The sequence below is a fragment of the Rhizophagus irregularis genome, chromosome 7 (assembly GCF_026210795.1).
Source record: "Rhizophagus irregularis chromosome 7, complete sequence".
NCBI lineage: Eukaryota > Fungi > Glomeromycota > Glomeromycetes > Glomerales > Glomeraceae > Rhizophagus > Rhizophagus irregularis.
Window position 1 is genome coordinate 3,772,766 of NC_089435.1, and position 13,908 is coordinate 3,786,673.

The window sequence follows — 13,908 nt, forward strand, 5'->3', positions numbered from 1 at the left end:
TAGGTAAATGATCTGCACAATTACTAATACGTTAACTGTTAAAGTATATGATATCATAACGTAATAATATTTATCACACGTAACTGAATGTCTATGCTAACTCTGTTAATGATTTATAAAAATTTATTACTTTTTCTTCAGCAAATACTTTATCCGCTGAAAAATTAAGTACTTGTAAAGAATTAAGAGATGTTGCTCTTGATAAAGCTACATAAGCTTGGCCTATGTTTCAATTGATTGTCTAAATCGTTATTATCAATTTTTATTTAAAAAAAAAAAAATAAATAAATTAAAATTACCTGTTTCAAACACTCGGTCTAGATTAATTTTAACGCGTTCTAAAGTATGACCTTGACTTTTATGAATACTAACTGCCCAACAAAGAATAAGTGGAATCTAGAAAAAATATATTTTGGTGAAACTTAATAAATTTATATATTTCACTAATCGAAATCGTTAAACGCGAACCTGTCTACGACTTGCGACTTTTTTCTTATATTTATTTTCTAAAGACCATTCAAACGGAGGAATTACCTTAGTCTGCCCATTGATAAATTTTACCACAGGCAGTAAAGATACGCTATCTTCTGTAGGAACATCTTCATAAAATTTCGACGTAATTTTAGAAAACCATCCAACCACAACACCTTTACTACCATTAACTAACTCTGATGTAGTATTTTTAAGTAACATAACCTGAGCATCACGTTTAAGTCTCAAATTCTTTGGGGCCAGACAATTTCTTATAAGTGCTTCCAATCGACCACCAAATTTGGGTTCCCAGTCTTCTGCTTCATAAACCATTTCTTTATACGGAAGCTCCGCTAATTTTGCAGTATTTACATTATTTACATATTTGTTAATAGCATATCTAAAATTGTAAGGAAAAAAAGACAAGAAAATAAGAATTAAGCTTCTTTTATTAGTCATTTAATTGAAAGTAGGATCACAAAATTTACAATTCAGTTACAAGAATCCCGTCATTGTTATAAATGGGCGCCTTTTCTAGGTTACTCATAATCTGACTTGATTTTTCTGATACATGTCCATATCGAAATTCATTCAACATTTTGACAAATTCTGATCAAAAGGTAAAACATTAACTTTGGTGTTAAAAAAGTCAAAAAATAAAAAAATTATATTAATATACCTTCTTCACGTTGTCTATGTACTTTAGTAAGTTGAAATGTATGATCAAGCGACTCCGACCATGAATCTACTTCGAAACAATATTTTACTTTTTCAATATCATTTTTAATCGGAGGAAGTTGAAAAAAATCTCCCGTTAAAACCAACTGAAAAAAAATCAAATATTTTGTTTATTATAAAGTTTTATATCCTTAAAATTATTAAAAATAATCAAACCTGTAAACCACCAAAAGGTTTCTCATTACAACGAAAATGTTGAGCAATACGGTTTAATTTATCAAATAAATTGCCATTAAGCATGGAAACTAAAATTTATCAATAAAATAATTAACTTTTTACAATATTTTTAACCGCTTCAATTTTATAAAGATTATACCTTCATCAATCACCAACGCTTCTGTTTTCTTCCATCTCGCTTTTGCACCTTTAGAGAGATTTTCTATAATATCTTCAATTTCATAATATTGTGTTTGAGGAGTAAGTCCTGCAAAGGAATGTAAAGTTTGCCCTCCAATATTTATTGCTGCAATACCAGTTGTTGCTGTAATCCCAACATTAGACCGTCCGTAATTTTCTTTTAATGTTTTAATTATGGAACGTAAAAGTACACTTTTACCAGTTCCTAAAATAAACAAGTCATATATATTTAATATTTAATAATTATTCTTTTTTAACTTTTTAATCAAGTTACCTGCAGCACCCGTATAAAATACATTTTTACGTTTTGTGGTAATCGAATTTTTAACGGCTTCTTGTTCCGTGCTAAGCTTGATATTACTATCTCTTTGTTCCTCTAACAATTCCTAAATCGCAAGCTAGAGCTATATCAAATGATTAAGTTGTAGTACCGTAAACATCATCTACATTAATTTAAATTACCTGGTCCTCTCGTGATGTATGTGGTTCATCTACGCACTAATTTTTTTAAGAAATATTATAAATGATATTTGTAATAAAGATAAATTTTAACGGCTAAAACAATCACTTAACATGCAATAATTTTTTCAAACTAGCATTAGATATATTTTTCTGGTTCCAATTCATAAAATTCAACAAACTAAAAATACCAGGTTGTTGAAATTTATTCATTTTCTCTAGATCATCTCAAGTAAAATAATTTTTAACTTAATATGAGATTATTATAAAAGAATTGTTCAGAAAATTACTGCCTAGATACGAAGAATGATTTTAAAAACGTACTTACCAGATTGCAGATAAAACAAAAAAATTTAAAATTTTAAAATATATATCAAAATTATCGAGAACGTGTTAAATAGCCTCTTTAATCGTTGGATTTACACGTCCTTGGTACTAATAAAAAATATGCTTTATTTTATGCATAATAAAAATTTTCATTATAAAAAAAATTTCATAAATATAACTTTTTTTGTACATTAAATCATCAAAGTGATGTCAGAATAATAACTGACATATATATAAAATTCTTTCTTGTTTATGTGTTTGTTTATGATAAATTATGATATTGAATATTAAATAATGGATATAATCCAATATTTTTTTTTTGTCATATTATAACTACACTTACATATATTAAACTTATACAACTAAACATATATAAGGACTAAGCATTATGAGACATGACTACTTTTCCAAGGAACTGTTACCTTATGCAATTATATCATTATTACAAACAATGATACAACCAAAATCTCTAGGTTAACTGTCAAGATCCGCCTAAAAATTTGTCCAATGTCCACCCCAATGAAATGCTATTTGTCCCAATAACTTTACTATTTCAGCATTCTCCTTGTTTCAGTTTTTACTGCTCAACTTCATTTTCTTGTATTTACTATTAATATTACACCTTTTTTCTTTATCAATTTGCATCTCATTCCTAGATTATTACATGCTACTATTAGCTTGCATGTATAATTCTTTCTTTATTAATTGATGTATATACTATCAGATATAAAATGATGAAATCATACAAATAATTTGAATAGAAAAGTAACTCATTTAATCTTTAACTCGTGTATTTTTGTCGTTTAGATATTTTTTTCGATAAAAAAAAAAATGATTATCATATTACTTATAGGATAGTGACTTGCCCCCTTAAAATTTATACTGCAGAAAATTTTGTGAAGTCTTGTGTCATATAATGTTGTGCCTCAGATCGATTCTTGCCTCGCAACTCTCCTCAGAAATCGTCATGTGAGGTGCGTGATGTGGATCATTGATAATCTCTGAGGCAAATATCGATCGTTTTCTACTTTTTTATTAATCTGAAATAGTGCTAGTTTAACCCATTAGTAACTACACTAAAAAATTGTTTTTAATAGGAACGGTTCTTCACAGCTATGGAAATTATCCAAGTTGCTTAGATTTTAGTTATTTTTTATATCATATTCACAGAAATTACGGATAAAATTTTTTACAAGGGATCTGCTGACTCTGTAGGAGGAATTGGCTACTCACATGTTACAGAAGTCCAGAAAGCATAATAAAACAAAGAAAAGGAGAATTTAGCGCCTCCTTCTGGTAAATGATAATGAGGTAAGTTTCGGAAGCTTTTATTTTTTTTTCTTTTTCAGAACGGTACTAACCATTCCTTCCTTTTTCTTTTTTGTTAAACATTTTAAGGTAGGCCCGGCGTGTCAAATCGTCTTCTCGAATACCTGTGTTTCCTAAATATGTCTGTCTCAGGTAAAAATGTAACACATAGAAATTGGATTGATACTCTTAGCGATATCTGGAAAAACCATCCTGTTGCACGGATTCAGAAATTAGCAGACAAAAGTATCAAAAATTATCAGGTGATGTATTTGCATTTATTGTACGAGGATACGGGATTAAACAGAAGTTGGTATCGCTCCTGCGTTCATCCTCCGCTTTGGGCGCAGGATTAGATCCTCTGCTTTCCTCCACTTTCGGAGAGCGATATCAACGGGAAGATGGGAATCACGGTGATCCTCTGCTTTCATCTTGTGGCATAATCCTCCGCTTTTATCCCATCTTTCACGGGGCTCTGTTTTCTGTTGGTCATCTTCCGCTTTGGCACTGCATTAAATTCAGCCACTAATCTGGTTGATCCCGAAAAATTATTTTCATTTATATGTCCTTTGATAAAACACGCTTAAACCTGTCGTCAACGTTTATATATTTTTTCTAACTTAGAATGAAATCAAATCTCAAGCTGTCTTAAAATTCTGGACAGATATCGAAAAAGCAAAACTCAGAAACAAATTATATTCTATTCACTTCAATGGATTTGCAGAACTGGTTAATATTTATTTTCTGTGCATCACACCATTTTCTCTGCTTTTACATTCAGGTTGAAAATAGAAACAATTTCGGGTACAATGAACTTCAAGATATTCAGGTCGAAAATAGTGATATTCAAGTTGATAATAGGGATAATTCAACCCACAAACCGAGCATAATGAACTTCAAGATATTCAGGTCGAAGATAGTGATATTCAAGTTGATAATAGGGATAATTCAAACCCACAAACCGAGCATAATGAACTTTGAGATATTCAGGTCGAAAATAGTGATAAATCAGCCGGAAATACAGAATCCGGCTTTGATAATGATGAAGAACCATACGAAGAGTGAGTAATTGCTTCTTGCGCTTTAATATTATAGACTTCCTATTCACATTTATTATTCTTCTATGTAGGGAACATTTTGCACACATTATTGATCTTGATAAAGTGACGGAACGAGATAGACCTCCGTTCTTGAATATTACCGAATCACAATTACCATCAATAAAATTACCTAAATCTGTTGAACAACAACTTGACTATTATCTGGCGGAGACAACTATTGAAAAAATTTGGGAATCATTCGAGTCATACAAAATCGTAAATTCGGACGATGAGCTTTACACTCGCAAAAGTCGTGGATCACTTGTAAGTGCTGTTAGTATGATTTCATTGTATGAAGAACCAAAATTATTCTTGACTAATGATGCAAAATAATAGTATTTTTTGTCTCGAGAAACGACCAGAGTATTTTGCGCAACGGCCGAGTACAGAGACAACATTCCGTGTTCGATTTATTGAACCCATAATCATATTTATATTTAAAAACTTGGACTTTACCTGGTAAATGACTACAACATAAGTTATTTTTAGTCTTCCGGCAAAGTGATCACTTTCTATAACACATCAAATAGATTGTACATGTATTTTTTTTTATCAAATATCTCTAAGGCAATGTGTGAATATATGAGTGGCGGTCGAAGGGCGAGAAGTAGTCGAGCTGGCGTTAAATATTTTGATGAATTTCGTACTCATTTTTGGGAGAGGCCTGAAGATTCATTTGACAGAATCCGTAATATAAATATTTCCAATTGCAGACGAAATAGGAGAAATTCTTCATCTACACCTTCTATTGGAGAGGTTGAACAGACTCTAGGCCAAAGATCGTCTAGCCGAAGACGTCGATGGATGAAGCAATCAAAGGAAGGCGCTGTGCATAGCCTAGAGACATTTCCTCATATTATTACCCGATACCATTTGTATCTCCTCCGCATTTCTTGAGAATTGTTGATTGTCAACCTTATAAGATGGTGATTGGGTAGTTGAAGTCGCCATGTTTGCTCCAATATTTCTTGGATTTCCCCCATCATCATCATTATGGGCCAAAGATGGAGCTTGAGACGGATTACGAGATGGAGATTCCAAATGTATACAACTCAGTTAATATATTTGAAAATTAATAAAGTATTCTTCGGGAATAAGCAGGAGGAGGGATTTAACCTTTATCTATAAGCAAAAATAGTATCATCATGTAAAATTATGCGCAACAATAATTGCATGTAACTAAAATTTCGAAATTGATGCAAATGAATTGTATTTATTTATTCAATAAGTAGTTTACACAGCATTCACATAAGCTTAAAAAATATATATAAGCCCGATGTGGGCATGAAGACATTATTCGTGAATAAAAAAAATAGAAGTTATTAAGCCTTTTTTTAATAACATGCAAGTCTAAAGTGAATTCGTTAAGAATTTGAGACCTAAAATAACACGGATTATTTCGAATGCTCCAGATAATATTATTTCCATTAATTCGATACCATTGATTGATCAGATCAATTTATAATACCATGCAAGTTTAAAGTGAATCCATTAAGAATTCGAGACCTAAAAGTACTCGGATTATTTCGAGTGTTCCAGACAACATTATTCCCATTAATTCGACACCACGTCAAAGTTTGATCAAGCGGATCAATTAAGATACCTTCCTAGATAAAACAACCATAATAATTAATAGCAATAGCAGAATAAACATAAACAACAAATAAACAATTATTAATCACTTACATCTACCCCAGAAGCCATTTAATCTAACATTTTATTATGACAATAATCCCAAGAATCATTATCAGAACATATTTCCGCAACGAAATTTGGAGTGACTGGTGGAAACGCCTCAGCTTGATTGTTAGTGGACCTTGTGGCAAGAACCACAGAGTAGGGATCGGAAAAGATTCGATTAAAATCGAAACTATCGAAAATCGATAAGAATCGATTTTAAATCGAATCTCGAATAAAAATCGAATCTACTTATTGTGGCGCAGTTTCGTTAATTTGACCGTAAATTATTATTTGTTCATAATAGTTAATTTTGGCCAAATTCATAATTCCGCCCGCGAATCACGTGAAGGAACACAAACTTCCTAAAAAGGAAATTTTATCTCCCAATAAAATTCAAGTTGCTATCGCACAAGGTTGTACAAAATTCCAAAAAAGGAAATTTGTTCGTCGATCACTATGATTTTGTAATCACGTGATATGTGTTTAAACACACCTATTATAAATAGTATAAAAAAAAATCAGTATTTGCGAAATGATTAATCGCGATTAATCGATTTTAGAATCGATTCTAATAATGGGAATCGATTCCAATCCCTACCACAGAGGTATCTGGACCTCAAATAGTAGGATTTGGCAGAGGTAAATTATAGTATGTGAGTGAGTGACTAAGGTTGCCTGCCGAAACTGTTTTCCAATTTCCGAAACGTTTCGGCTATGAAGTTCCAGTCCGAAATTAAAACCGAAACCTGAAATGTTTTCCGAAATGGCGTAATTAAGCCAAAACTGTTATTAATAAAAGGACCAAAGAGAAACATTAGAAACGTTTCTTTAATCATAAATACGCCTTCCCATTACCTCCACCGACCACATACCTTAATTCCCAAAGTTCAATTCATAATACTCGTCCGGAAAGGCAGAAATCCTACAAAAAGAAAACCAGAAACGTTAATAACGTTTCTTAAAGAATTTTTTTTTTAAAAAAAAAAATGAAATAAACCTCACCTTCAATGGTTTATTTCCAAAGCCGGGTTGTAATATTCGTCCAGGAATCCTACAAAAAGAAAACAGAAACGTTAATAACATTTCTTAAAGAAATTTAAAAAAAACAACGAAATAAAAACGAATAACTCACCTTTAATAGTTTAATGGTTCCGTGGTCGGTAGTTCGTAATACTCATCCGGGAACCAAGCAGCAATGGTGCGAAATATAAATATTGCATTTTCAAGTATATTATTTGATAAATCAATTTTATTGGGTAAAACAAGAGAGTGGGAATTATTAAGAGGTGTAGAATTTTTTATTTTTAATACAGGTAAAGGCTTTGTTTGATAGAATTTCTTTGGGAATTTTTTTAATAAAAAGATTTTTTTGATAAAAAATTTCGTTAGAGAATTTTTTTCATTGATAGGGACATTTCTGAGTTTTTTTTTGATGGATAAAACTTTTATTTGATAGATATTTCATTGGAGAATTTTTTTTTAATAAGATTTACATATACTTAATTTGTTGGAACAATTTTTTTTTTTGCTACAAAAAGAAAATCAGAAACGTTAATAACGTCTCTAATTTATTTATTATAAATTTATAATCAGAATCAGATGATCCAAATGATTAGATTAACATTTTAGTACGAATTCTGATGATTTCTGATAATCTCTCTCCTTATATGGACCGGTGCAAATATTTTGCGAAAATAAAAATTAAAAATATAAAAAAAAGTTAATACTTTTTAATTAGAAAAAAAAAATATTTTTTTTTTAGAAATATTTAAATAAATAATTAAATAAATTATTAATTATAATGTTAAAATATTAAATTATCAATTAAATTAATAAAATTATATTTATAATTTCGGTTAAATTTCGGACTTTCGGTATTGTAAGTTTCGGCAAATTTATTTTTAATTGCCTAAACTTTTGGCAATAGAAAAGTTTCGGCCTTGGCCTAAACTACCTAATTTTGGCAGGCAACCTTAACTGTAGTATAATTCAAGATAGTTAATTTCGCAACCAAGAAATTATCTATATTTTTGTCGTATCTAAAATCTTACATTATTTTAATAAAAACCTATTTTCTTTAACTGAATATTCAACATTATTTCACGTGATTATTTGTGATCAATTCAAGACTTTCCTATTAAATTAAACTCCAGTTAACCTGTTAAAGCATTAAAGTTTTTCAGTCAGCTTTAATCATTGACAGAATAACAACATCATGATATTTAATATATAATAACTGTTATTTACTACTCATCCAAAAAATACTTATTAATTTTGAAGAGATCATATTAATTCTTAGAATTACAATAAATAAAGGTTATTATGTTGTTTAGCTAATAGGCTTTTCAGTAGATTAGCTAAGTCATTTGAAGTATCAACAATTTGCCACTTAACTTTTTGAATAAAATTTAGTATATCTTGAAAATGAATATATTGAATATCATATTTAAGGAGCAAATAATATGAATATCTGAAATTTCATATGATACAAAATATTTAATATTATTTTTTATTTTGGCAGGTAAAGCATAAAATTTAGCTAAAAATATTGCTATATCAGATAAAAGTATATGATTATGTTCATTCAAAAATGTGTTAATGAAAATAAAATAAATTTGGATAAATTGATATACCAATTGAGTTTTTTTTGTATTCTTATTTCTGATGGCTGTAATACGATTATTATCATTTGGAGCTTTTTCTGAATATTTACAATTTAAATATCTTGAGTAAATACTTCTATCTAAATTTTTATCCATACATTTTTTCTTACAGTAAATCTTTTAAAACATCTATATTCTATATAATAATGTACTATAATATTAAAATTAGAAAATAAAGTTCCTTTTTTAATATTAGGACAATTAGAAAACCTAAAAAAGTTTTTTTCAAATTGGATTTAAGATTTTAAGTAATGCATATGGTTTTAATCAGAATTATAAATAAAACAAAAATATACAAAAATTTAATAAAATAAGTAAACTAGAAAACTGAAAAATTATAAATATTAAACAAATATTAATAAAATTAAACCAGTAGTATTATTCTCATAACTAGTCTCTTTTTCTGAAAAATCCACTTGAATAGGATTTACAAATATATATATAGGGGTCAGGTGATGAAAAAAATTTTTATTATGAATCGTATGCATTTTTTCAGGACTGGAATTATGATAATGTCAGCTGGTTACTATAATAGAAAATAAAATTCTGACTGGCATTATCAAAAATTATCTAAAAAAGAAAAGATTTCATGATTTTTTTAGTTCAAAATACTCAAACTCAAACCTAACCCTTATATATATATTTTTGAGTTCTACTTAAATATTAAAGTTAAAATCAGCAAAGAAAAATGTCATATTGTTATCATTATTATTTTATAAAGAATTCATTTATTAAGTCTTGAAAACTTATTAATTATAAAGAAAAAAAGTATAAAGAATTTTTAGATATATGGAACTTATTTTTTTTTTTTATAAAAAATTCTTTTAAAAAAAAATAAAAAAAAATTTCCATGTTTATTTGTTGTTAAAAAAGTAATGAATTATAAATGATAAATCATATGATTATTATATTATATAATCAAATAAATCAATAAATAACAATTTAACATATATTATGTGTAAATTTAACAATAAATAAATTTACATTTTACTTCACGTGATTTTTGAATTTTGGCCAGAATTAAGTGATCTACATAGAAATTTCCATTTTTTGAATCTTGTGTAATACATTTCTCCATTTTTGATAAGAATAAACCTGCCTTTTTTGTATTGTATAACGTTACTCATTTGGCCAAAAGGAAATTTCTATGTCAATTACTTAATTCCGGCCAAATTTTAAAAAAATCACGTGATAAATGACAAATATCGCTTATCATTTACTGGTTTTGTGGGCGCAGTTTTTTGTGTCATGGGGGGTGACAAATAAATTAATGTCCCTTGTTCCTTATATGGTGAAGATTGACACAAACCGCGTCCACAACTTGCGTGCTCCGAAATGACATAATGACATATCTGATATGTCATGTCACTAAAGCCATTTGTGTCATTTCATATCACTTTACATCACTGGATTATGGTTTATAAAATTTATTTTTGCGATAAAAAAAAAATGGCATATTACTTGTGACTTATATTTATCTTGTGACTCATATTTATTTAGACTACTGATTAATTTTTAATCACCAAAATTTATACTTCTATACATACTTTTACGTTGTCAAAATGTCTGAATTCACTTATGAAGAACTCGCTCCTCATTACCAACTGGACAGGAATAGTCTTGAAATAACGCGTGTTGACTGTGTCCCTGTTACTTTAGAAGATTTCAAAGAAATTACAAAAAAACTTCCTCCTTCTCATAATTTGGAATTAGCTGCCAACAAAATTACTGTAAAAATGCCCGTTAGCGCTCTAACTGGTATGCTATTTTTGTTAGAATTTCAACAAACGTTTCTTTTCCGTGTTTTAATCATGATAAAAAAATAGGTCAAAGAGAAGCTTATCTTATAGGACGAATCACCATATGGTGTGAAAACAATCCTTTACTTGTTGGATTAGTCGGAAGTAGTAACGTATATTACAATTTACCTCTTCCAAATCCCACTGTTCGTAGTCCGGATGCTTCCGTGGTTCTTGCCGCGAGGTTCTTTTCTAATTATATAAATGGTTTACATGTTTGTATATTTTTATATTTTTTTAACTTTTTTTTTATTGCAGGTGGGGCGCACTAACCCGTAACGAACAAGAGGAGGCGTTTCCGTCAGTCACTCCAAATTTCATTGCAGAAGTACGATCAGTGAATGATTCTTGGCAATTTTGTCACGATAAAATGTTAGTTTACATGGATGCTGGAGTAGACGTAAGTGATTAATAATTGTTTATTTGTTATTATTCTGCTATTGCTATTAATTATTATGATTATTAGGAAGGAATTTTGATTGATCCAATCGATCGTACTTTGACGTGCTATCGAATTAGTAGAAATAATATAGTCTGGGGGACTCGAAATAATCCACGTTCTTTTACGTCAAGAATTCTTAATGGATTCGTTTTAAACTTGAATAATATTATATAATCTTAATTTCAACATCTAATGTCTTCAACTCTTCATGGCCATATCAGGCTTATGTATTTTTTTAGCTTATGTACACCCACCTGCCAAAAGTATCCAGACACTTCTAAAAAATGACCATTAAATCACATTATTTCGACATCCAGTGATCAGAATTTAATGATTTATGATTCATTGGATTCGTCTAATTGAGACGCATCTAACCGCAGTATTTTCAAGTCTGTAAGTTCAATAGACCAGAAGTTATCGTTGAATGTCTAAAAACAGTAAAATGCAAATAACTTTTGATCCATCAATCCTAGAGACATGAAAATAATAGATACAATGTACCTTAACAAGACAAATCTAATGAGTTATATTTCATCTTACTAGGTTTAATAGGGAAGAAAACGTTATGAAATTTGTATTTGCTAAATTTTTAAAGACGAAAAATAAATTACTTCATAAAGTTAAATCACATTATTTCAATAACCAGTGATCAGAATTTAATTATTTATGATTCAATGAATTCATATTATCAAGATGCATCAAATTACAGTATTTTTCTGTCTCTAAATTTGATGGATCAGATGTTATTCTCAACAGTAAAATGCAAATAATTCATTTTTCATCTTTAAAAATTTAGCAAATACAAATTTCATAACGTTTTCTTCCCTATTAAACCTAGTAAGATGAAATATAACTCATTAGATTTGTCTTGTTAAGGTACATTGTATCTATTATTTTCATGTCTCTAGGATTGATGGATCAAAAGTTATTTGCATTTTACTGTTTTTAGACATTCAACGATAACTTCTGGTCTATTGAACTTACAGACTTGAAAATACTGCGGTTAGATGCGTCTCAATTAGACGAATCCAATGAATCATAAATCATTAAATTCTGATCACTGAATGTCGAAATAATGTGATTTAATGGTCATTTTTTAGAAGTGCCTGGATACTTTTGGCAGGTGGGTGTAAATGTGTAAATGCTGTGTGAACTTAATGAATAAATAAAATTGTTTAATACAATTAATTTACATCAATTTCGAAATTTTTATGTGGTTTTTAATGCAATTACTGTTGCGCATAATTTTCATGATGATATTATTTTTGCTTATAGAGATAAAGGTTAAATCCCATCTTCCTGCTTATTCCCGAAGAATACTGTAAAAAATTCACGCACTTTTTGCCAAGAAAAAATTTTTATTACAGTAATAAAAAAAAAATAAAAATTTCATCCGGATTCCGTGTCAAGCCGGATATTTTTCATCCAGCGGATGAATCCGGATTGATCCGGATACGGGTCGAAGCACTATGTAATATAAATATTTGACGATCCGTCAAAAAATTAATGAGGTTTTTAAACTGTTAAGTTAAAATTCTGAGCTTTGGATTTTATATCTTATCACACCATCACAGAATAATTGATTCTTCTGATTTTTAAGGATTAGCCAGTATTTTTGACTTCGTCAATAAACTCCTTTCACGTTGAAACAGTTATTGTCATACCTTGTTCTTTATTTTGATAGTAGATTCCTCAATAAAGACATTATTAGCTTTATTTCCATGCTGATGAACTTTCAAAAGAGAAACTAAATTATTTTTGATTCCTATTTTTTTTGTTGCTTTTGTTACATTTTCGTTTTATGCACTAATTCGTTTTATATCTTTCTTTTTATGTAAGTGGAACATGAAAAAGAAGATTGTTATAACTTAGGAAATGGACTTTAAAGATAATATGAAAGGTAAATGAGTTACTTGTTTGTCATCTCCTTTAAGAAACGTTACTAAAATATTTTTGATGTTAAATGTTTTATAAATTCATTTTTCATGTTTCATTGATTAAAAAAAATGATTTTTTTAGACTACCAAAATCCGAATATTTAATTCTCATAGCTCTATTTTTAAATAATTTATAACAGAATATGATATTAAAATGACGTTAATGATTTAAAAAAATACTTGACTTATCCGAAATTGATTTTCCAAAAATTATTCAAACAATTCTCAAGATAGTGGTGAAACCCTTTAAATAATTACATTGCAAAAAACAGAAAAACTGCTGTCTTGTATTCCTCAAATTTTTCGTAAACGTGTTTTAATATTCCGTTCTTAATTGTTTTTCAATGAAAAGATATACTTCTTTCTGATACAATTCTGACACCCTTTTTATACGTTTTCTTTTCTTATCTCGATAATCAAAATATCAATCTTTTACTAACACGAACTGCTTCTTTCCTTATATTTTCACCATTTATACCATTCTCCCAATATCTTATATGTTACTAATTCTAATTGATCTATAATTTCATAATATTTTTTATTTCCCCATTTTCTTTCATCAATTTCTGTTTAATCTTTCATTATTACATCTATTCCTCCTGTAGCCCTTTTTCTATCTAATTCTTC

General features: G+C 28.9%; 4 protein-coding genes across 4 annotated transcripts; 3 read left to right on the plus strand and 1 right to left on the minus strand.

The window, feature by feature from the left end:
• Positions 1-91: 91 nt before the first annotated feature.
• Positions 92-2,238, minus strand: OCT59_027584 (uncharacterized protein; the record flags this gene model as incomplete). Its single annotated transcript, XM_066137090.1, has 10 exons — positions 92-222; positions 300-396; positions 469-871; positions 960-1,080; positions 1,151-1,295; positions 1,366-1,454; positions 1,526-1,771; positions 1,841-1,952; positions 2,029-2,064; positions 2,140-2,238. The coding sequence occupies 10 exons, from the start codon at positions 2,236-2,238 to the stop codon at positions 92-94; spliced, it is 1,479 nt and encodes a 492-aa protein (XP_065993511.1).
• A 1,562-nt stretch (positions 2,239-3,800) lies between these two features.
• On the plus strand, positions 3,801-5,177 carry OCT59_027585 (uncharacterized protein; the record flags this gene model as incomplete). Its single annotated transcript, XM_066137091.1, has 5 exons — positions 3,801-3,923; positions 4,285-4,389; positions 4,651-4,721; positions 4,790-5,024; positions 5,097-5,177. The coding sequence occupies 5 exons, from the start codon at positions 3,801-3,803 to the stop codon at positions 5,175-5,177; spliced, it is 615 nt and encodes a 204-aa protein (XP_065993512.1).
• Positions 5,178-5,330: 153 nt separating this feature from the next.
• On the plus strand, positions 5,331-5,657 carry OCT59_027586 (uncharacterized protein; the record flags this gene model as incomplete). Its single annotated transcript, XM_066137092.1, has 1 exon — positions 5,331-5,657. One exon carries the CDS (start codon positions 5,331-5,333, stop codon positions 5,655-5,657), a length of 327 nt encoding a protein of 108 aa, XP_065993513.1.
• A 5,008-nt stretch (positions 5,658-10,665) lies between these two features.
• Positions 10,666-11,518, plus strand: OCT59_027587 (uncharacterized protein; the record flags this gene model as incomplete). Its single annotated transcript, XM_025311111.1, has 4 exons — positions 10,666-10,861; positions 10,930-11,086; positions 11,161-11,302; positions 11,369-11,518. The coding sequence occupies 4 exons, from the start codon at positions 10,666-10,668 to the stop codon at positions 11,516-11,518; spliced, it is 645 nt and encodes a 214-aa protein (XP_025174881.1).
• Between the last annotated feature and the right edge of the window lie 2,390 nt (positions 11,519-13,908).